This window comes from Amblyomma mixtum, chromosome 1, assembly GCF_055824585.1.
Source record: "Amblyomma mixtum isolate Tamu chromosome 1, ASM5582458v1, whole genome shotgun sequence".
In the NCBI taxonomy this organism is placed as follows: Eukaryota; Metazoa; Arthropoda; class Arachnida; order Ixodida; family Ixodidae; genus Amblyomma; species Amblyomma mixtum.
The window spans coordinates 11,616,572-11,640,951 of record NC_143012.1 but is presented as its reverse complement, the minus strand read 5'-3'; the positions used below and the strand labels follow the sequence as shown (position 1 = coordinate 11,640,951).

At 45.8% G+C, this 24,380-nt stretch overlaps 1 protein-coding gene across 2 annotated transcripts in view; it reads left to right on the top strand.

Annotated features, from left to right (window-relative positions):
• Positions 1 to 809: 809 nt before the first annotated feature.
• LOC149365460 (uncharacterized) overlaps positions 810 to 24,380 on the top strand; it is a 41,631-nt gene continuing 18,060 nt past the window's right edge. The window contains exons 1-2 of one of the 2 annotated variants that reach the window (XM_089542720.1): positions 810 to 1,739; positions 19,448 to 19,564. In XM_089542720.1, the coding sequence (XP_089398846.1) occupies positions 1,691 to 1,739; positions 19,448 to 19,564 (166 nt within the window). In that variant the 5' untranslated portion in view covers positions 810 to 1,690. Of the gene's footprint in view, positions 1,920 to 19,447; positions 19,565 to 24,380 lie in introns of both variants that reach the window. The other variant, XM_089542725.1, reaches the window with a different exon arrangement.

Genomic DNA, 24,380 nt, shown 5'->3' with positions numbered 1-24,380 from the left:
TGAACGAAGTACATAGGAAACAGCCTCCAGTAGAAAAAGTGCCTGTTGTGTGGCTGTGAATTTTTGTGCATCATACTAGATTTTGCTTCCTCAGCCCTTCAGCTCTTGGGATTTCATTGTGGTCTACCACCCTTTAATTTTGTTTCCTTGTCTCAATATTTTACTGCCTGTTGCTACCTGTACACTTTTTCATGTCACATTCTTATTAAATGAGCTCTGAAAAGCAGTAGTATCCGCTACGGCTCTTCTTTTTGCATGTCTTCTTTCACCAGCGTGGTTTGGGTGTCCACCGAGATATGTGACACAGTTACTGCGTCATTTCCTTTCCTAAAGACCAAGTTCAATTTTTTAATATTTTTCTTCTTATGCAGCCAGATATTCTGGGATGAATATTAAAGTCCGCTCATTTACCTGATGTCTACAGAAGCATTTGTTGCATGTGCTTCTGATTTCATATGCTGGTTGGAAAGATTGCCTAGTCTGGTTCATTGTGCTTTGGTATTAGTGATTTGTGCTTATTTTAGTACTGTGTATTTCATTCTTGACACTGCTGACAAATTGTTTGTAATCGTTCTTTTATTAGTCATTATTTTTTGCAGAACACCAGGCCGTATTATGCTAGCCTGAGTACAAAAGTGTTATTTTTACAATCTGTTTTCTTTTAATTTGCTGAGTTGACATTCAGAACTCGTGCGTGCATATGTTTTCGCTATTTCTTCATTATGCCTCAGTTTGGTAATATCAACCTGCAGATAATTTTAGTCAGGGAGCTTTGTTCTTTCTGACGCTGTAAGAAAAAATTGATTCCTTACCTTATTATGCCTCAGTTTGGTAATATCAACCTGCAGATAATTTTAGTCAGGGAGCTTTGTTCTTTCTGACGCTGTATGAAAAAATTGATTCCTTACCTTTTCTTGCGAACAGATGTACAATTTCTTGCTTTGTTGGTACAATAAACAGCACGGTAGCCCGTAAAGCATACACTCTGAAATGATACTTGAGATGATACTGTGTGCCAATGCTAATATTCCGAATGTTTTGTTATTTTCCTTCATGACAGCTTATCTTGAACTTACTATTGAGCATTTGGCTACATTTCTAGAAAGGAAACCAAGCCTTCAGCTGTGTTTCTCCAGGACTTTCCTAATGTCATTCCTTCAGTGTGCATGGTAATTACGATTGTAGCTTTAGTATACAGATTGAATGCTGTATTTAGAAGTGTACTTTGTCAAGGGTGAAAGCTCACTCACATTCATTTATTCATAAAAAAATATTGGACAGGTTTGTAATGTTCCAGCCATAAAACTAGGGATCATACATGCACTTTGCCGTGGCAGGTCCAGTTTTTAAGTTGGTTACAGAGTATGCTTATTGCTTTCAATAATGATTCAAAAGGTGGAACATCCTTCTAACTGCATGTATATTTATAAGTAAGATACTTTCTAGAAAGCTTAGTTTTTTCGTTTTTTTTTTCTAAGTTCAACCCATTTACCCTGACAATGAACATGTTAGCTTAAATGTTGTATGCCTCCTTGATTAATAGGTTTCTGGCCTCACCACTGAAAACTGTGACACATGTGGTCTTGCATTTCATTTAAAATTCCCTGCCTTTCTTGCTGCAGGCCTGGCCACAGCTGATCCCGAGCATGGTGTCTCGCCAGGGGAAAACTTCCAGGATAACAGCACCCATATGCAACACACCATGCCAAGTCCTTGCAGCACCGCTGGAAACCGCCAAGGTGAACACACCAGCCAGGAGCTGTATCAGTCCAGCCACAGCATCAGGGGCTTCGCGAAGGAAACCCACCTAGAGCCTCACCTTGTTACCCCCATCGGCGACCATCCCTACCAGTGCGACCACTGCGAAAGCAGGTTTGCTCAAAAGAGCAACCTCATTGTACACCTTCGTACCCACACGGGTGAGCGTCCATATCAGTGCAACCACTGTGGAAATAGCTTTGCTTGCAAGAGCCACCTAGTGAGACACCTTCGTACCCACACGGGTGAGCGTCCATATCAGTGCAACCACTGTGGAAATAGCTTTGCTCACAAGACCACCCTGGTGAACCACCTTCGTACCCACACGGGTGAGCGTCCATATCAGTGCAACCACTGTGGAAATAGCTTTGCTCGCAAGAGCCACCTGGTGAGACACCTTCTTACCCACACGGGTGAGCGTCCATATCAGTGCGACCACTGTGAAAGCAGCTTTTCTGAAAAAAGAACTCTGTTGCAACACCTTCGCACTCACACGGGTGAGCGTCCATACAAGTGTGACCAATGCGGGTGCTGCTTTGCTATAAAGGTCACCCTGACTGACCACCTTCGTACCCACACGGGTGAGCGTCCCCATCAGTGCAACCACTGTAAAAGCAGCTTTGCTCGAAAGAAAACTTTGTTGGCACACCTTCGCACTCACACGGGTGAGCGTCCATACCAGTGTGACCACTGTGGGTGCAGCTTTGCTCAAAAGGCCACCATGAGGGACCACCTTCGTACCCACACGGGTGAGCGGCCACACAAGTGCGACTACTGCGGGCGCAGCTTTTCATTTAGAGCGACCTTATTGGAACACGTTCGCACCCACACGGGTGAGATGCCATACAAGTGCCAGCTTTGTCCCATGGTCTTTGCCCGGAATGGAGCCCTGTTAAAGCATGTCCGAGCCCACAAGAGGGAAAAACCACATCAGTGTCAGTTCTGCTCAGTGGCATTCAAGGAAAAGCAGCATTTAAAACGCCATGAAATCAAACTACACTCTCAGAATACCACAGTTTTATGAAGGTTAGTTGCCTTTTTCCTAACATTAGATGTGAGAGCCATTGCTAGCTTACCTATCTAGATTACGTTAGCCACGTTGCAAAAAATATACAACTTTACATGGCCTCAATGTAGAATGGCGGAAAGCACTTTTTCAGCTCCTTCCTCCTGATCATAAGAAGCATGATCATACCGAGGTAATGCTTTGATTGACTGGGACTGGCATGGCATGTGCGCATGGCATCACTTATTAGATTTAGCAGATTATTATTAATATTAGTTTATTAGAGCAACAAGGTTTATAGTTGTGTGTATAACATAGTAAAAGCTTGGTAATTCAGATTTCAAGGAACTAGAAAAAATTTAATTTATCAAACATCCTCGAAAGAAACTAAAAGCTGCTTGCATCACAGCAAATATACTTGGTGAAAGATTGGGCAGTGGTCACCTGCTATTGAGGTGAAAACAGAGCGACAATGATTATTTTTGACATTTCAGGCAATGCATTTCGCGTGAAATCTGCCAGGAGCATTGAGGCAGAGCTGCATGAAAATAGAAAGGGCCTCGTCGTCGGATGTGTGTGGTTAACTGTGCAGCATTGAATTCATGTTTGGTTGGGACTATTTTGACATCTGTACGCCATTCGTAGACGCAGCCTCCCTTCAGGAGCCCATTTGAATGAACCGGTGCGAGATCTATAGCATCCAAGTTAGCGGGCATCTGACACCATAGACTTGCACTGGTGTTATCTGCAGTTTCCAAATTGACTTAATTAACGAGTGTTAGCTGTGCGCATTGCTGACGATTTCTTGGCCATCTACCAGCGAAAGCATATGTGGGTGAAGGAAAAGTTGGGTTTTTACAGCGTGTGCCACTTCTGAAGGCGAGTTTTTGGCAGTAGCTTACAAATCCATATAGTAATGTAAAAGAAGTTTTCTTTTTTGCGTTTAATACCACGAGTAAAGTCTCTGTTCTCATATTGATGCAAAAACTGTGCAGACATCACAAGGACACAGAAAGAGTAAATGAGACACAGCGCTGTGTCTCGTCTTCCCTTTCTGCATCCTTGTGAAGTTTTGTGCTGTTTTGAGTTGTGATGAACAACCAACAAGCTCGAGATGTGTTATTCAAGTTATTCATCTTTTCATGCTTGTCATGGCTATACAGTAAAAGCTCGTTAATTCGAACTTCACGGGACCGGGAAAAAAGTTCGAATTATCCGATGTTCGAATTATCGAATGGCCGCGAAAAAACCGGCGAGAACCATTTGCATTACGGTATATGTACCAACGAACCCACTCGTATAATGAACCCACCCAACCCCGATTTTTGCCAAAGAATTTGAAAAAAAAAAGCGTCCCTCCGTTTCGCGCCGTCAAGGTCCACAACGCATTTCTTGGCGGCGCGCCAAGATGCTGCGCAGCGATAACATCACGGTGTGTTTACTTTTGGCGTTAGCTCTAGCAAGTGGGGAAGCGAACTTGGCAGAGTGCCAACGCTTGTCCGGTTGTGCAAGCCTCGTTTTCAGTACGTTCGCCTTATCGCATGGGCGATTGGGGCGGACGCCGTCTACTGCCACTCGGTCATAGGAACGCGCGATAGCAGCAGCAAACGCCTTTTGCAGCGAACGATGCTAAAAGCCGGCCTCATGATCGCGGCAGACCGCGTGCTTCCGTTGGCGTCTGATGGGTGAAAGGACGGACGACACTCGCAAAGAAAAAAAAAGAAAAGTTTTTCGCGCATAATTTGTAGCGCCCGTCCGAAAGTCATAGCCTTTCACGGGCGTTGGCTGGGACCGCGCCGACAGTACTTATCCGTATTTCCGAATTAACAGGGCTCGAATTAACGAGCCTTTAGTTGCGATTTCCGGAGGTTGTGCGGAAAAGAGGATAGGCAGCCGCCACCGCTGCCGCTAACCCCTACCCTCCGGTGCCGCCTAGTGCCGCCGCGCCGGTGATGGCGCCATGTAGGCTTTAACCACTCATCCACGGTTTTATCTGGTTCCATCTTCTGTCCCCATTTAGGACTTGGGCAGCCTCTGACTATGCAGAGATGCTTTCTTTTTCTTTTTTTGGCGACGTGCTGTGCGCCAAGCCGCACAGGCGCGGCGGCGCGTAGTTCGAATTATCCGTAGCGGAACCGACTCGCTTTCGAATTAACGGGCTTTTTTATACACAGATCTCTATGGAGCTTGGCCGGACCAAGCAGTGTAGTTCGAATTATCCGAAATTCGAATTATCGAGGTTCGAATTAACGAGCTTTCACTGTATTATTGGAGACCACGGCAGGGACACAAAGATGCATGTTTGTTCTGTTTGTTTAAATTGAAAAAAAAAAATTTTAATGAAAATTATGTCGCACGATTCCCGGTTAACCTTTGTCAAATTGCCATCCCTATAAGTTCGGCATAGTTTTGTTACAAGTCGTGTCCTCAGCATTGTCAGTCTTGACAAAGATGATGTAGATTAGGTGACAGTTTTGCATTTCTGCCACAGCAGCAGTTGTTGTCTTATTGTATTTTACCCTAGTGGCTTGGTGACATTTAAGCATTCCTACAGCGAGCTGTCATACATGTTGTGCTTATCAAAACTTATTGAACTTGCTTTGGCGACTGCATTCATGGGGTGACCATTGGCATAAAAATATTTTAAATTTATAACAGCTTGTGGAGTTAGAGCTGTTGAAAACAGTTTAAGGGAACATTTACCTCTTTGCATTGAGAAATTCAGCTATATGTTGTGTGCTGCAAAACTACATTTGCTCTTTCATAATGCTGGTCAGCTCACAAGTGGTTGCTGTTTGAGAATATTTTTCACTTGTAACTGTGTGTTGCAATTTTCAGAATTTGTGGTGAAATCAATAAAATTTTCTTTCCGGCCATACAGCGTAAAAGGATGGTGTAGCCACAGAGAGAGATGCTATCGGCAGCGTGGTGAGGCAACTGCCTCGACTTATGATGGCAGTGAAAGCACATCATAGGCATATAAACCAGTGTCATTTGATGTAGGAGGTAAATTAGATCCCTACGGGTTTGGTTATGAGGTGTACGTATTATTTATGTATGTGCAATGAAGGAATGGTTTGTACAATACTTCTCAGGGGCAGATTTCGTTATGTGCATTGGCTTCATCAAAGGAGACTCTATCACTGGAGTTTCCTAGCCTTGAAGTGTGGTCATACTTAATGTTCTTCGCAGACGCTCTAAATGCCTGCTTTAAGAACAGGATATAACTAATCGACATTAAAGATTTCTAGGCAACTACAGTTGCCGACCAATATTTCGGACGCCCAATTTTCCGGACCTGCCTGAAAATCCAGACCTTGCCATGGCACTGCCACGCGCTCTATAGAGCCAATGTATAACACCGACCAAAATTTCGGATGCTTGAAATCCTTCTCTTTCGATTTTCCGGACTTTTTCTTTCGGTTGCCGACTCAAGAGCTACCGAAAACGTAAACAGCGCCTGCGCCATTTTGCTTTTCTGGTTGCTGCCATTTTGGTTTTCTGCAACCTCGAACCCACATGTCATATCGTCAGCTGATCACGCCATCGGAACCGGTACTTAGCATACCCAGTATAGCCTCGATAGCAGGCATCGCTTGCTGCACCTCCTTTGTGCCTACACCGCCCCGCCAGTGCCAGCTCTGCCGTGCTACGGTCCTGTGAATAGCCGTCAGTCGCCGTGGTCGCCATTCACGTGTGGTGTGTTGTGCTGTTTATCGCCGCGTCAACTACAGGCGGTTACCGATGGCGCCGATACCGCCGTCTTCGTCCGCCTCCGCGACGAAACCACTGAAGCGAGGAAATTACAGGCGTTTGACTATAGAAAAGAAAGCCACCATTATCAGGCAAGTGGAAAGTGGCCGGTCGCAAGCAGACGTTGCCAAGCAATTTGCGATCTCGAAGCAGACGATCTCGTATTACCTAAAAAACAAGGTAAAACTTCTAGAAGCCGCCGAGAAGTCATCCGGATCCCGCCAAAAGAACATCAGCCAAGGTGCCTACCCGAAGCTTGAGGAAGCCATTCTGGTGTGGCTGAAAGCTATGATTGCCAGACAGGTGCCGGTGTCTGGTGATGTTTAAAAAAAAAGAAAAAAGCAGAAACCCTGGCACTGCAGATGAATATTGAAGGCTGCAAGTTTAGCGATGGTTGGGTCCGAAATTTTAAGAGGAGACACGACCTCAGCTTCAAAAAAAATTGGTGGCGGCTTAGCTTGGTTAAGCCTGGTAATTGCGAAGCAATACGCGGGTTCTGCTATTGTACCGCTTGTTCGCAACTTCCTCCCTTGCTTCTGCCGTTGTTTCTGCTGCCGAAGATATTGAGCATCTTTTTCACCTGGCTGCATCTTGAGCACGTCGCTTGGAAAGCCGTTCTTCTCGTTCTTCTTCTGTCTCTGCGGCTCGCTGTTGCTTCCTCTTTGCATTCTGCCGAAGTGTCTTGCTCGCTTGAGGCGGCACTCTCAAGCCTCACGAGAGGCCGAACCAGAGTCAGTGCCTACCGCCTCGCACTGCGACGGCTCGAGCCGGGCCCCCGTTTTTACACAGATGGTGTGACGTCACTCCTAGTGCGGCGCCCCTGGTGAGAGGAGCGGGAGTTAGGCCGCCGCTCCATGCCTACCGCCTCACATCGTGACGGCGTGAGATGGGGCCCCGTTTTTACACAGATGGTGTGACGTCACTCCGAACGCGGCGTCCCTGGTGAGAGGAGCGGGAGTTAGGCCGCCGCTCCATGCCTACCGCCTCACATCGTGACGGCGTGAGATGGGGCCCCGTTTTTACACAGATGGTGTGACGTCACTCCGAACGCGGCGCCCCTGGTGAGAGGAGCGGGAGTTAGGCCGCCGCTCCATGCCTACCGCCTCACATCGTGACGGCGTGAGATGGGGCCCCGTTTTTACACAGATGGTGTGACGTCACTCTGAACGCGGCGCCCCTGGTGAGAGGAGCGGGAGTTAGGCCGCCGCTCCATGCCTACCGCCTCACATCGTGACGGCGTGAGATGGGGTCCCGTTTTTACACAGATGGTGTGACGTCACTCCGAACGCGGCGCCCCTGGTGAGAGGAGCGGGAGTTAGGCCGCCGCTCCATGCCTACCGCCTCACATCGCGACGGCGTGAGATGGAGCCCCGTTTTAACACAGATGGTGTGACGTCACACCAGACGTCATGGTAAAGGTCAACCGTGCCTACCACCGCCTCGCGTTTTGACGGGCTGAGGTGGTAGCTAAAGTAGTATTGCTTCGCAATAAAAATGTGCGGCGGGCGAGAGTGCCGCGGTTGACAAGGCGGCTGTTGAAAGCTATCGGTGTGGCAGGCTGCAGTCGTTGCTTCAGCAGTTTGCGCCCGAAGATACATTTAATCGTGATGAAACCGGGCTGTTTTATAAGCTGTTACCGGAAAAAAAACCCTTACTTTCGCTGGCGACCCTTGCCACGGTGGCAAGCACAGCAAGGAACGGCTAACAGTCCTTGTCGGCTGCAACATGCGCGGCACCGAAAAGCTCCCGATGCTGGTAATCGGGAAATCAAAAAATCCAAGGTGTCTTAAAGGAGCGCGTGTCCCAGTGCTGTATGAAGCAAACAAGAAGGCTTCGATAACGCAGCAGATTTTCGAAGGCTACATCCAGAAGCTGGGCAAAAAGTTCGAGCGCCAAGGACGCAAAGTTCTCATGCTGGTGGACAGCTGCGCTGCACATGGCCATGTCAAGGATCTGGAAGCTATGCAGCTGGAATTCTTGCTGCCGAACACGACGTCCCTACTACAGCCCATGGACCAAGGCGTTATCCGGACACTCAAGCACCTATATCGGTCACGCGTGCTTAGTCGCATGGTGTTATGCGTGGACAGCGGCAAAACCTACAGTGTCGACTTGCCGTCTGCACTCGGCATGCTTTCCGATGCATGGAAGGGGGTGACCGAGGACACACTGCGGAATTGCTTCCGCCACGCGGGTTTCGCGATCTGAGACGAAGTGCCGTCGTCATCCGATGATAGCGCCAGTGAATCCGATCAGCCGTCTTCATCTGCTGACCTCATCGAGCACTTGCGCGCTGCAGGAGCCGTTCCCGTGGAAGTGTCGCTGGAGCAGTTTGCTAATGTTGACAGCGAGATCGAGCTCTGCGCTGGGCTTACCAACGACGAAATTGTTTGCCAGGCGCTGGAAAGTGATGACTCGGGCTCCGACAGTCAGGAGCCAGAGACTGTGCTGCCAACTAGCAGTGAACTAACCCGCGCTCTGATGGTGCTTTTGGCTGTGTACAGCGAGAACGTCACCCTTGCCGACGTGCAAGCCGACTTTCTTGTACGGCAATGTAGCGCCACGCAGAGGCAAATTGAACACCTTTTCAAGCCGCTCGATAAATAAAGTTACTTTTTTTTGCGTGAATTCGTTTTTCCGGACGCCATCTCAGCCCCTTGAGGGTCCGAAAAATCGGTTGGCGACTGTAGTGGCAGGTAGGCGTTCTCGTCATCGGATTCTTGGCAGCCAGGCAGTGCACTTATTTTGCATATAATGGCTTCATCTGTGTGTGACATTGTGTTGCCATCTTCATAATGCACACCAGCAAAGTCACCTCAGGTGAAATCATGCCCAGTCTCCTGTGCATCAACAGCACTTTGCTACAAATTCACGTGTGTCTAATCATTCAGGTGTTCAGCAGTGTTCTCAGTCGTCATTAGGCCCGTAAAGCATGCTTTACGGAAGCAATTCCTAATGCACTCCACAGTCAGTCCTATCCGCATGGCCTTGGTAATTTCCACAGCAACGAACAAAGATATCCGAACCAGAGCATCGCTATCTGGTGTTTGAATTGGTATCAGTAAGAGTTTGATGATGCACTGTTTATAGGACACCTTGAGCGCATGAAAGACGCCCATGTCCAGTGGCTGTACCTTGCACTTGGCATTTGGTGGCAAGAACTGTTTCACCACAGCTAGAGAAAGCAACACATTTTGCGATGCAAAGTTGTCAAGCAGGAGTTGGAGCTCATATTTGTTTAACCATGCTACCCGACGAGCAAATGCTTGTCACACGAAAACAAAAAGTCCCATAACCTCGGTACATTTAATAATACATTTCTACACACAGCAGAGAATCACTATGACATGAAAGTTGGCTGGTCCTTTCAGGCAACTCTGTCATGATCATGCCCTCTCCGTCGCACGGGAGGGTCTGTTCTGTTCGAAGACGGCTATTGGTTACACGCAGCTACTATGGCCATGGCAGGCCAGCTGCGTTGCTTGGGGTCAGTAATCCCTGCACCCCGGCGAATTCCCGCGCACATCGGCGGTGGGGCTGGTGGAGGAGTGCCCACCTGCGTGGAAAAAGTGATGAGAGGAAAGGAATATTCATGGATATGCTGAAATTCAAAATTTGACTGCAGATAACTGAGCTTCTACAAGTGCATTTAAGAAATTCTTGCTGGAGGATGTTCGTGAAGCGGTGTCCATTAACATGCCAGGTACACCACACTTTCATTGAGAGTCTCGTTCATTGCCCCTTTAACAAAGTGTGCACGTCCCTCAAATGTGCCAAATATAGGTGTGTTTTGTGAAATACACTAGAAACTATTGAACCTCTAGTATGCATCATTTTTCTCATTTTCGGTCTGTTTGAAACGTGCTGGATCTAAATAACGGTTCACGAGAACCAAAAGTTACTCTTAACATACCAAGATTGACATTTTATTTAATGCTGGAGGAACAGCCATCTTTTTTGTGTTTTTTTCCAAGGCATCCTGCAGGCAGGCGAGTCAAACAGAAACGTTCAATTCAATTCAAGGTTTATTTGGTTCCTTGTACAATACAAAAGGGAAAAGAAAACTTTGGACCCTTTGCCAACGGGTAGTAAATGGGTCCATGTCAAACGTGTATTTAAACATTCATTGCATATATGTAAGGATACAAACCAAAATATTCAATATGTAAGGGGAAGTGTTACGTAGGTATTCATATCGGATAATATTGCATGCATGAGTACTGTATAAGTATAGCACTATATATACACGGGAAATACAACTTAAGAGCAGGACTATATATACAAGAGATATACACCTTATAACTCGAAACACATATCCAAGATACTATAATTCTTAAACATGAGAAAGCAAGGACACAAAATCTACCTTCACTAGTGCTAAAAAATTGTAAGTTATTCCATATTTTTCTGTCCCTAAATGGATGTCACCAATCCCCATACACACCGTCTGTTCTGGGTAAATTAATGTTACCCGTCAACGAATTTCTAGTGGTGCAGGATGAGGAGTAGAATGATGCTTGGAAAGGATGGTTGTTTCTGAGGACAGTATTCTTGGTAATGGTCATATTTTTTCACAGAGTATGTCAAATGGCAATGCCTGTAATTTATGAAACAGTACCTTATGTGGGTGTTCATAGAAAGTTCATTTTTGTAGCTGCCTTTGTGGTTGAAGAAATGTTGTGTATATCCAACCCCAAGTATGTATACAATATGATTAGGGGTTTTGAATAAAGGTGAAATGTTGCATTCTTAACACCTTATCGTCAAAATAATTCTATGCTTTTAGTAGTGTATGACAGCCAGGTGATAGCTTTGCGCAGACTGAGTTGATGTGCGCTTGCTAATTCATGTGGTTATCTATTATTATGCCAAGGTACTTGAATGACCCAACCCTGTCAAGTTCATAATTCTTCATTTTTATTTTAATATTTGAGGTGATTGATCTACGCCGGGAGTGGATTACCATGTGTGGTTTTTTCCACATTCACAGCTAGTTTATTTTGCATGAACCAGTGAAACACGTTAGATAGTTAAGCATTGTTTTATGCACTACGTTTTTGCTGATTCTACTTGTACCAACAGTTATTGCTATCAATAACGTATACCTTTGAAACTTAAATACATTCAATATTCTAATGATGTAAAGCTTCTTTTTTATCATATGCATGAAGACGGCAGCAATCGCGCAAACATTGTGAAAAAATGGCCAGCAGCCGCAAAAGTGTGAGATCCCTGCCTTAGGGATTGGCTACTGGCCGGAACCTGTCTTGAGATTATGGTGGAAATGAAAAGATCCTGCCTCGTATATACCGTAAGAACCGGAATATAGGTCGGACCGGAATGTAGGTCGACCCCCCAACTAACCAATTCTAAAAATGAAAAAATCTTTTTCAACGGCAAAAGTTCTGAAAGACACCCTTACCTTGAAACAAATGCGACTCAACCGGTTGCACAGTGGTGACAGTATTTATTTTCATTTAGATGCTGCTCGTATGTACACCCGGCCGATTCTTCAGCCCTATCTCGCAACTATGGACCCGCATTCTTGTCAGCGCCTTATTAAAGGGACCCTGAAAAGCTCTTTGCCAAGGTTAGCAAAAGCCCACGAGAGATCGGTATTCCATCACTTGTCGCCGCACTGCAAAAATTGTTAAGCGAACTCCATCAACACCGAACATATCGCCGATTAAAAATGATGTTCCTCCTCTCCCCCACATACTATCCTCAACTCATACGCGCGGGGCTCGCTCCGAAAAAAAAAAGAAAAGACGGGCCGATGCTCCGCCCATGCATACATCAAGCAATGGTGCTCTGCTTGTTTACTTCCGGTGGTCGCTGACACATGTGCGAAAAGTGAGTGTGATTCACTGCGGTGCGCTGTTGCGAACGGCGTCGCAACGTCCGATCGCAGCTCGTCGCCTGTGTGCAACTTGCTAGATGTCAACGACGAGCCGTGCGCGGCAGACGCAACGACGGGAAGCGGGAGCCAAATCGAGCGCGGAGAGCGGCAGCGTCGTGATGACGTACAGCGCGCTCCTCAGGGCGCTCGGGGCCGAGCCACGCCGGTCCGGCCTGCCATCCTTGATGCCGGCCGCTGGTGAGTGAAAAATGCGCTAGTATTGTTTGTTCACGTTTATAGCAAGCCCTGGGATAGATGCATGTCAAAAATGCATCACTTCTGACGGTCGTTGGCCAATACCGAGCTGATCGTAAAAGTGATGAATGCGATACTAGCAAATTTCATCCCATAGCCGCTTTGGTGCTGCTGCGGCGCTTCGCCTGCCGCCTGCTAGCTCCCGTTGCTGAAGGCGTCGTGGAAATCGAATATATATTCTATTATGGGACGAGTTCGTAGTAAAGCGATATGAAGAGTAGGCCTTTTGATATAGCGCAAGCGACTTCCGAAGCGCCGTCAGCCGCGGCTTCGATGCGAAACCATTAGGCCTAGCGACGACTAGGGCAGCCTGGGACCAGAGCACAGTTCGTCGCCTGGCGTTGCCGCAGCCGGTGTCATTGCCGAAAGTTCCACTTTTGAACAGACATGTTGTCCTTGCTTGAATCTAGGAAGCATCATCTCTGGTGGAATTGCTGTTTGGTATTTCCTTGTGCGAACGTCAATTACGCCGAGCATGCCGGCTGGCCGACCGGCCTGGATCACGTCTGCCGGCGTCAAAAAATGAGCTAAAGAGTGTTCTTGACGTAAATAATAAGCCCTAGGCCAAGAAATGTGAAAAATGTGTCATATTTGAGGATCGCTGACCAATACTGAGCTGCTGGTAAAGGTAACAACTGTGATACGAGCAAATTTTTGGCCACAACCGCCTTGCAGCTGCCGCTGGGCCTACGTTGGGGTCCGGCTCGCCTGGCGCCCGCTCGCTTCGCAGCTGAAAGCGTCGCGGAAAGTGACCATACTATTACTTTATTGTGAGATGATGCTGTTGACTGTAAAGCGATGTGTAGAGTAAGCCTTTTATTATAGCTCAGGCAACTTCTGAAGTGCCGGCCGCTGTGGCTTCGAAGCGGAATGAGCTATAGGCCTAGCGACGACCACGGCAGCCAGGCGGCAGCAGAGCTCGTCGCTCGGAGAGCCCGTGAGCGATGCCTTTGCCAAAATCTCCCAACATAAGCAGGCATGCTTTGTCGCTGCTCGAGTAATGCTGGCAGTCTTTCTGATGACGATCGGTGCGGCGCGCCGGCCAAGTTTTCGCACATATGTGTCTCCTGCTTGCTGCTCGAACGGCATGGATCCGGAGCTCGAAGTGCGGCTGCGTGCAGCCACCGCTGAGATGGGCTTCGCGCCTTTCAGTACACGCCATACCGAGACCCACAGGGCGACGACAGCAGCGATATATAGAATACTAGTACACTATAGCAGCGACTCGTCGGCGCAGCTAGGAAACTCGCAAAGGCGGGCGCCAAGATTTGACAAGAACATGTGCTTTTGTGAGCAGACGGATTTCCTTCTTTACCGGAAGTACCACATTAATTTCAAGAAATGCGCTGGATTCTTACCTCTGTATACGTGTGTTTTAAAAAATAATAAGCAATCAATAAAGTAGTATTTCAAGGAGCATCAGTGCTCAGTTTCAAATGAAATATTGCAAAAATTGCGCGTGACGTCATTTGGCAGAGCCATTGATCAGGGTCGCCCAGTCCATGGCCAAGGCTGCCCAGTTTACGTCATGTGGTAGGGGCGGGTAAAAACGCGCGGTGAGGTGTCGCCCTAATTGGCTGTGAGCGGCAAGTTTAAAAAATTGTTTGTAAATTATTGGTTCCACGCGCAGCTTTCTGAATCAGACTAGAATACTCGCAGAGACCACCTCTACAGAGTTGTTGCAATAAAATATGATTGAAGAAACCATTTCAGGGTCCCTTTAATGGTGCTGAGTGGCGAAACAAGGGAGATATGCACATGTGTACACATGCGCTTACTCTCGCTTCTTTTGCCGCTACGTGATAGGGTGCTGATAAACACGGGAGGAATTGGTCGCACGATACTGTTAAAGAAATGACCGGGTGTACAGTACAGAGAAAGACACTTAGCGCGGAAGCGTTACTTCGAGTCGTCACATTCTTGCTGTCCACGTCCCATAGAGCATCATCTTCTGTGCCACCTAGCGCATTACTTATGCTGCATTTTTTAAAAGGCTTGCACATCATCTCTGCGTGGAGAGATTTCCATGCCGACAACACCCAGCCACAAACCAAAATAACTTTGTGACAATGAAAACGCAAATTGGCGATGCCACAACGTCGCCATACCGCGCTGCTGCTGATGGCGATGGTGATGGAGACTATTTTCTTTTGCTCATTGTTGCAAGACTTGTGTAGTTTTTCCACCAGTGACCGGTATATAAGATGGGGGTTGACTTTTTGCCATGGATTTTTGAAAAAAAGTTCGACGTATATTCCGGTTTTACGGTAATAAGAATCGGGCAGTGTAGCATCGAAGAAATCTAAAGTTACAATACTTATTTGGCATTGAAAGACGCATAAAACAAACTGAAGTGCTGCTCTGCGGTGAAACCTTGCCATTGTTGGTTTATTGGTTTATTGGGGTTTAACGTCCCAAAGCGACTCAGGCTATGAGACACGCCGTAGTGGAGGGGTCCGGAAATTTCGACCACATGGGGTTCTTTAATGTGCACTGACATCGCACAGCACACGAGCCTCTAGAATTTCGCCTAAATCCAAATTCCTCTGCCGCGGCCTGGACCGAACCCGCGTCTTTCGGGTCAGCAGCCGAGCACCGACATATTCGACATATTTTACCAATGTGGTCATGTGGTTGAATACAACTTATTTGTTGCTACATCAGTAAAATATAACTTATTTGTTACTATGTGCCTGGCATTTTTTTTTCTTTTAGGATTGTTCATCATATTTCATAATAGCTTACCTTCTCTCCAGTGTTCCCTTCAATAGCAACACTCTCTTCTCATCTTAGATGGAGAGCTTCGAGTCTTTGTTACTAGATGGTGCCACCGTTCTTACTTTCCCACCGTTCTTGCTGGTTGATTTCGAAGGAGGTGAAATGCCGTACGCCCGTGCACTGTGCGATGTCAGTGCCTGTTACAGAACTCGAGGTGGTCGAAATTATCTCAAGCCCTTCACTATGATGTCCCTCATAGCCCGAGTTGCTTTGGGACGTTAATCGCCATAAACCATAAACCAATTTCTTTGTTTAAGCAATAACCAAGTTCCTCGAAAGCTGCCGTCACTAAGGCATACACGACTGTGCTGTAACAACTTTAGGTGTATAAACTGAAACAACTCTAAGGTATACTAAAGCTGTAAATAATGTCTGGCAGCTGGAAATATCAGTTTGAAGTTGATCATGTTTGCCAGCATGCAATCCCCATTGTGCTCACTGGTCGTAGTTTCCGGCACCAGGATACATAAAACACTGGTGTCCATTGATTTGAAACTTCTCGGTACAAGTTTTCTACAGTATTCCTAACAATGCTGTTTTGTGATCAAGCACCTTAGACAGGTTTCTGCGGGGCTGAAAAAGTGGAGTGCTTCAGGTTCAGTTGTCGGTCTCTTTAAGAATAAATGTCAGTGGGGATCATGAATGGCAGTTTACGAATATGCCTCAAGAGAGGAGTATACAACAGCTGTGTCTCAACTGTACCCATCTATGCAACAGAAACGTGGAGGCTAATGAAAAGGGCTCAGCTTAAGTTAAGGACAATGTAGCAAGCAATGGAAAGGAAAATGGTAGGTGTAACGTTAACACACCGGAAACGGTCAAAGTGGTTGAGCGAACAAGCGCGGGTTAATGACATCCTAGTCGAAATCAATAAGAAGAAATAGGCTTGGGCAGGGCATGTAATGTGAAGGTAAGATAACTGCTGGTCCTTAATGGTGACGGTCTGGATCCCAAGACATGCCAAGCATAGCAGGGGGCGGCAGAAAATTAGGTGGGCGGATGAGATTAATAAGGTTGCTGGGATATAGCCGTCGCAGCTGGCAAGGGACCGGGTTAAATGGAGAGATGGGAGAGGCCTTTGAGCTGCAGTGGGCATAGTCAGGCGGATGATAAGTGGGCACCTGTAAGCAAGCAACCAGAACACAGACACTGACCCCTTTGTGCCATCATTTTAGCAAGCGGCACACACTAATGTCGTCATGCTCCAGTGCTGTTGTGCTCAGCAACTGTCCTCGTCTTGGATATTCTAGCTATGAGCATACAAAAACGGAGTAGTAGAAGAGCAGACAGCGGATTGCTGCACATAGGGATGATCATTTGCTGAATGAAATAACTGTAACGACTGACAAAAACAACTCATTTGTTATAAGACATCAGAACTTACTTGGGTTCAAAAATTTGAAAGCAAGTCGGCAGACTGAAATTTTATTTTGCCTCAGTCCCTTTCCCATCACATTGTAGTGTTTTCAGAAAGGCAGGCTCTCACTATTCTGCCAGTGGCGCAAGTGCATTTGCTAGCAGCAGCAGTGTTTTCAGAAAGGCAGACTCTCACTATTCTGCCAGTGGCGCAGCGCCAATGGCAGAATAGTGAGAGTCTGCCTTTCTGAAAACACTGCTGCTGCTAGCAAATGCACTTCTTGGTATCAGTGAGATCAGCAGTATTGTTTTATTGGTAATATTTTTAAAACAAGATTACTGCTCTCAGGTGTTGAGTCTCGGATTTTCTCTCATCATTTCCACTGTGCGCGAGCTAAGTAGCACGGCAGTCATGTCCATAGAGTCGCACAGAGCTGCTGTACTAATTGTATAGCCTGTCCTGGACGTCACGGTCTACATACATCACCTACCACTAGAAAGGGAGACTATCGTATCAAAGTCTTGGGTTTCAAATTATTCTGCCGCGTTGTTCAACTGTGGCCATGGAGTTTTTATTCCTAAAGTTGTTCACACCGTTGCATTTTGCAGGCATTGAAACCAGTGTTAGCAAGCCAAAGAGTACACAAACTACCAGGGGGAGGATCTTTGGAAGCCACTGCTGCCAGGCATAGCAGCCTGAACAGCTTGAAATTGCACATCCGGTGATTTCAGATTGCGGTGGCGGTGCACAAAGTGGGGCATGTCAGACGCTGCCTTGTTGCTGCCTAGAGCACAACCACATCACTGCATTGATTAATATCTTGGTGTGGGCTAGTCAGGGATTCATCATGGAAAGTGGCAGTGAAAAAAAAAAATGAGGACGAAGATGAAGAAACATGGACGACAGGAGAAGCACTGAACTACCAACTGAACTTGCCTACCTACCAGTCTGCTGATTCTTCATCTTCGTTCCCGTTTCTTTTGCGCTGCCACTTGCCGTGACACATCATTGGTACATGAAGAAAGGATATCATGAAACCTTCCACATGTGGCGGGCATAGGTGTAGCTTAAGTGCAGAGGAAACCTTATTATCCAGCACGTTACAGTACAAGTTGCGTTTTTCTCTGTATTCTGTGTAGCTTCTTTCTGAACGAAGTACATAGGAATCAGTCTCCAGTAGAAAAAGTGCCTGTTGTGTGGCTGTGAATTTTTGTGCATCATACTAGATTTTGCTTCCTCAGCCCTTCAGCTCTTGGGATTTCATTGTGGTCTACCACCCTTTAATTTTGTTTCCTTGTCTCATTATTTTACTGCCTGTTGCTACCTGTACGCTTTTTCATGTCACATTCTTATTAAATGAGCTCTGAAAAGCAGTAGTATCCGCTACGGCACCTCTTTTTGCATGTCTTCTTTCACCAGCGTGGTTTGGGTTTCCACCGAGATATGTGACGCAAGTTCAATTTTTTAATATTTTTCTTCTTATGCAGCCAGATATTCTGGGATGAATATTAAACTCTGCTCGTTTACCTGATGTCTACAGAAGCGTTTGTTGCATGTGCTTCTGATTTCATATGCTGGTTGGAAAGATTGTCTAGTCTGGTTCATTGTGCTGTGGTATTAGTGATTTGTGCTTATTTTAGTACTGTGTATTTCATTCTTGACACTGCTGACAAATTGTTTGTAATCGTTCTTTTATTAGTCATTATTTTTTGCAGAACACCAGGCCGTATTATGCTAGCCTGAGTACAAAAGTGTTATTTTTACAATCTGTTTTCTTTTAATTTGCTGAGTTGACATTCAGAACTCGTGCGTGCATATGTTTTCGCTATTTCTTCATTATGCCTCAGTTTTGTAATATCAACCTGCAGATAATTTTAGTCAGGGAGCTTTGTTCTTTCTGACGCTGTAAGAAAAAATTGATTCCTTACCTTTTCTTGCGAACAGATGTACAATTTCTTGCTTTGTTGGTACAATAAACAGCACGGTAGCCCGTAAAGCATACACTCTGAAATGATACTTGAGGTGATACTGTGTGCCAATGCTAATATTCCGAATGTTTTGTTATTTTCCTTCATGACAGCTTATCTTGAACTTACTATTGAGCATTTGGCTACATTTCTAGAAAGGAAACCAAGCCTTCAGCTGTGTTTCTCCATCACTTTCCTAATGTCATTCCTTCAGTGTGCATAGTAATTACGATTGTAGCTTTAGTATACAGATTGAATGCTGTATTTAGAAGTGTACTTTGTCAAGGGTGGAAGCTCACTCACATTCATTTATTCATAAAAAATTATTGGACAGGTTTGTAATGTTCCAGCCATAAAACTAGGGATCATACATGCACTTTGCCGTGGCAGGTCCAGTTTTTAAGTTGGTTACAGAGTATGCTTATTGCTTTCAATAATGATTCAAAAGGTGGAACATCCTTCTAACTGCATGTATATTTATAAGTAAGATACTTTCTAGAAAGCTTAGTTTTTTCGTTTTTTTTTCTAAGTTCAACCCATTTACCCTGACAATGAACATGCTAGCTTAAATGTTGTATGCCTCCTTGATTAATAGGTTTCTGGCCTCACCACTGAAAACTGTGACGCATGTGGTCTTTCATTTCATTTAAAATACCCTGCCTTTCTTGCTGCAGGCCTGGCCACAGCTGATCCCGAGCATGGTGTCTCGCCAGGGGAAAACTTCCAGGATAACAGCACCCATATGCAACACACCATGCCAAGTCCTTGCAGCACCGCTGGAAACCGCCAAGGTGAACACACCAGCCAGCAGCTGTATCAGTCCAGCCACAGCAGCAGGGGCTTCGCGAAGGAAACCCACCTAGAGCCTCACCTTGTTACCCCCATCGGCGACAATCCCTACCAGTGCGACCACTGCGAAAGCAGGTTTGCTCAAAAGAGCAACCTCATTGTACACCTTCGTACCCACACGGGTGAGCGTCCATATCAGTGCAACCACTGTGGAAATAGCTTTGCTTGCAAGAGCCACCTGGTGAGACACCTTCGTACCCACACGGGTGAGCGTCCATATCAGTGCAACCACTGTGGAAATAGCTTTGCTCACAAGAGCACCCTGGTGAACCACCTTCGTACCCACACGGGTGAGCGTCCATATCAGTGCAACCACTGTGGAAATAGCTTTGCTCGCAAGAGCCACCTGGTGAGACACCTTCTTACCCACACGGGTGAGCGTCCATATCAGTGCGACCACTGTGAAAGCAGCTTTTCTGAAAAAAGAACTCTGTTGCAACACCTTCGCACTCACACGGGTGAGCGTCCATACAAGTGTGACCAATGCGGGTGCTGCTTTGCTAAAAAGGTCACCCTGACTGACCACCTTCGTACCCACACGGGTGAGCGTCCCCATCAGTGCAACCACTGTAAAAGCAGCTTTGCTCGAAAGAATAATTTGTTGGCACACCTTCGTACCCACACGGGTGAGCGTCCCCATCAGTGCAACCACTGTGAAAGCAGCTTTGGACGAAGGAAAACTTTGGTGGCACACCTTCGTACCCACACGGGTGAGCGGCCACACAAGTGTGACCACTGTGGGAGCAGCTTTGCTCTCAAGAGCACCCTGAGGGGCCACATTCGTACCCACACGGGTGAGCGGCCACACAAGTGCGACTACTGCGGGCGCAGCTTTTCATTTAGAGCGACCTTATTGGAACACGTTCGCGACCACACGGGTGAGAAGCCATACAAGTGCCAGCTTTGCCCCATGGTCTTTGCCCGGAATGCAGCCCTGTTAAAGCATGTGCGGGCCCACAAGAGGGAAAAACCACATCAGTGTCAGTTCTGCTCAGTGGCATTCAAGGAAAAGTACCATTTAAGACGCCATGAACTCAAACTACACTCTCAGAATACTCCAGTTTTATGAAGATTTGTTGCCTATTTCCTAGCATTAGATGTGAGAGCCATTGCTAGCTTACCTATCTAGATTACGTTATCCACGTTGCAAAAAATATACAACTTTACATGGCCTCAATGTAGACTGGCAGGAAGCACTTTTGTCAGGTCCTTCCTCCTGATCATAAGAAGCATGATCATACCGAGGTAATGTTTTGATTGACTGTGACTGGCATGGCATGTGCGCATGGCATCGCTTATTAGATTTAACAGATTTTTATTAATATTAGTTTTTTAGAGCAACAAGATTTATAGTTATGTGTATAATATAGTAAAAGATTGGTAATTCAGATTTCAAGGAACCAGAAAAAGTTTAATTGATCAAACATCCTCGAAAGAAACTAAAAGCTCTTGCATCACAGCAAATATACTTGGTGAAAGATTGGGCAGTGGTCGCCTGCTATTGAGGTGAAAACAGAGCGACAATGATTATTTTTGACATTTCAGGCAATGCATTTCGCGTGAAATCTGCCAGGAGCATTGAGGCAGAGCTGCATGAAAATGTAAAGGGCCTCCTTGTCGGACGTGTGTGGTTAACTGTGCAGCATTCAGTCCATGTTTGGTTGGGACTATTTTGACATTTTCATGTCATTCGTAGAGGCAGCCTCCCTTCAGGAGCCCATTTGAATGATCCACTGCTAGATCTATAGCGTCCAAGTTTGCGGGTGTCTGACACTGTAGACTTACACTGGCATTATCCGGAGTTTCCAAATTGACTTGATTAATGAGCGTTAGCTGTGCACATTGCTGATGATTTCTTGGCCATCCACCGGCAGAAGCATATGTGGGTGAATGAAAAGTTGGGCTTTTAAAGCGAGCGCCACTTTTGAAGGCTTGTTTTTGGCACTAGCTTACAAATCCGTATAGTAGTGTAAAAGAACTTTTCTTTTTTGCATTTAATACCACGAGTAAAGTCTGTTCCCATATTGATGCAAAAACTGTGCAGACATCACAAGGACACAGAAAGAGTAAACGAGACACAGCGCTGTGTCTCGTCTTCCCTTTCTGCATCCTTGTGAAGGTTTGGGCGGTTTTGAGTGGTGATTAACAACCAACGAGCTCGAGATGTGTTGTTCAAGTTATTCATCTTTTCATGCTTGTGTTGTGGCTATGTTATTGGAGACCACGGCAGGGACACAAAGATGCATTTGTCGCACTTGCTGGCAGTTTTCGCCAGTGTTCTGTTTGTTTAAATGTTAAAAAATATTATGAGGAAAATTATGTCGCACGATTCCTGTGCGTTAACCTTTGTCAAATTGCCATCTCTATAAATTTGGCGTAGTTTTGTTACAAGTTGTGTCCTCAGCATTGTCATTCTTGACAAAGATGATGTAGATTAGGTGACAGAGTTTTGCATTACTGCCACAGCAGCAGTTGTTGACTTATTGTATTTTACCCTAGTGGCTTGGTGACATTTAAGCATTCCTAGAGCGAGCTCTCATACATGTTGTTATCAAAACTCATTGAACTTGCTTTGGTGACTGCATTTATGGGGTGACCATTGACATAAAAATATTTAAAATTTATAACAGCTTTTGGAGTTAGAGCTGTTGAAAACAGAGTTTGATGGAACATTTACTCCTTTGCATTGAAAAATTCAGCTGTATGTTGTGAGTGGCAATACTACATTTGCTCTTTCATAATGCTGGTCAGCTCACAAGTGGTTGCTGTTTGAGAATATTTTTCACTTATAACTGTGTGTTGCAATTTTCACAATTTGTGGTGAAAGCAATAAAATTTTCTTTCCGGCCATACAGTGTAAAAGGATGGTGTAGCCACAGAGAAAGATGCTATTGGCAGCTTGGTGAGGCAACTGCCTCGACTTATGATGGCAGTGAAAGCACATCGTAGACATGTAAACCAGTGTCATTTGGCGTAGAAGGTAAATTAGATGCCTGTGAGTTTGGTTATGAGGTGTGCATATTATTTCTGTATGTGCAACGAAGGAGCGGTTTACAAATACTTCTCAGAGGTAGATTTCATTTGTTATGTGCATTGGCTTCATCAAAGGAGACTGTACCACTAAAGTTTTCTAGCCTTCAAGGGTGGTCATACTTAACGTTCCTCGCTGACGCCCTAAATGACAACAGTTAAGCTGCTTTAATAACAGGATATAACTAATCGACATTAAAGGTTTCTAGGCAGCTAGTGGCAGGTGGGCCTTGTCATCAGATTCTTGTCAGCCAGGCAGTGCACTTATTTCGCATACAGTGGCTTCATCTGTGTGTGACTTTGTGTTGCCAGCTTCGTAATGCACACCAGCGAAGTCATCTGAGGTGAAATCATGTCCAGCCTTCTGTGCATCAACAGCACGCTGCTACAAATCCACGTGTGCCTAATCCTGCAGATGCTCAAGTATGTTCTCGGTCGTCCCTAGCTCCGTGAAGCATGCTTTATGGAAGAATTCCTGATGCACTCCACAGTCAGTCCTATCCGCATGGCCTTGATAATTTCCACTGTAGCGAACAAAGATATCCGAAGCAGAACATTGCTATCTGGTGTTTTAATTTTTATCAACATGAATTGGAGGATGCACCGATCTTAGGACACCTTGGGCGCATGAAAGACGCGCATGTCCAGTGGCTGTACCTTGCACTTGGCACTTGGTGGCAAGAACATTTTCACCACAGCTAGAGAAAGCAACACGTTGTGCGATGCAAGGTTATCTAGCAGGAGTTGGAGCTTATATCTGTTTAACCATGCTACCTGACGGGCAAATGCTTGTCACACGAAAACATGAAGTCCCCTAACCTGTGTACATTTAATAATAGATATCTCCCACAGTAGAGAGTCACAATGACACGAAAGTTGGCTGGTCCTTTCCGGCAGCTCTGTCATGTTCATGCCCTCCTCCGTCGCACGGGAGGCTCTGTTCTGTTCGACGATGGCTATTGGTTAGATTCTTTCAGGCAACACGCAGCTACCATGGCCCTGGCAGGTCAGCAGCGTCGCTTGGGGTCGGGAAGCTCGGCAACCCGGCCTATTCCCGTGCACATCGGCGATGGGGCTGGTGGAGGAGTGCCCACCTGCGTGGAAAAAGTGAGGAGAGGAAAGGGAGAGGCATGGATATGCTGAAATTCAAAATTTGACTGCAGAGAACTGAGCTTCTACAAATGCATTTAAGAAATTCTTGCTGGAGGATGTTTGTGAAGCGGTGTCCGTTAACATGCCAGGTACACCACTCTTTTATTGAGAATTTCGTTCATTGCCCCTTTAACAAAGTATGCACGTCCCTCAAATGTGCCAAATATACGTGTGTTTTGTGAAATAGTCTAGATACTATTGAACCTCCAATATGCATCATTTTTCTCATTTTCGGTCTGTTTGAAACGCGATGGATCTAAATAATGGTTCACAGGAACCAAAAAATAATCTTAACATACCGAGATTACCATTTGATTTAATGCTGGAGGAACAGACATCTTTTTTGTGTAATTTTTTTTCCAAAAGCATCCTGAAGGCAGGGGAGTCGAACAGAAACGTTAAATTCAATTCAAGGTTTATTTGGTTCCTTGTACAATACAAAAGGGAAAAAAAAACTTTGTACCGTTTGCCTACGGTTAGTAAATGGGTCCATGTCAAACTTGTTTTTAAACATTCATTGTATATATGTAAAGATACAAACCAAAATATTCAATATGTTCTTACTGGTTGATTTCG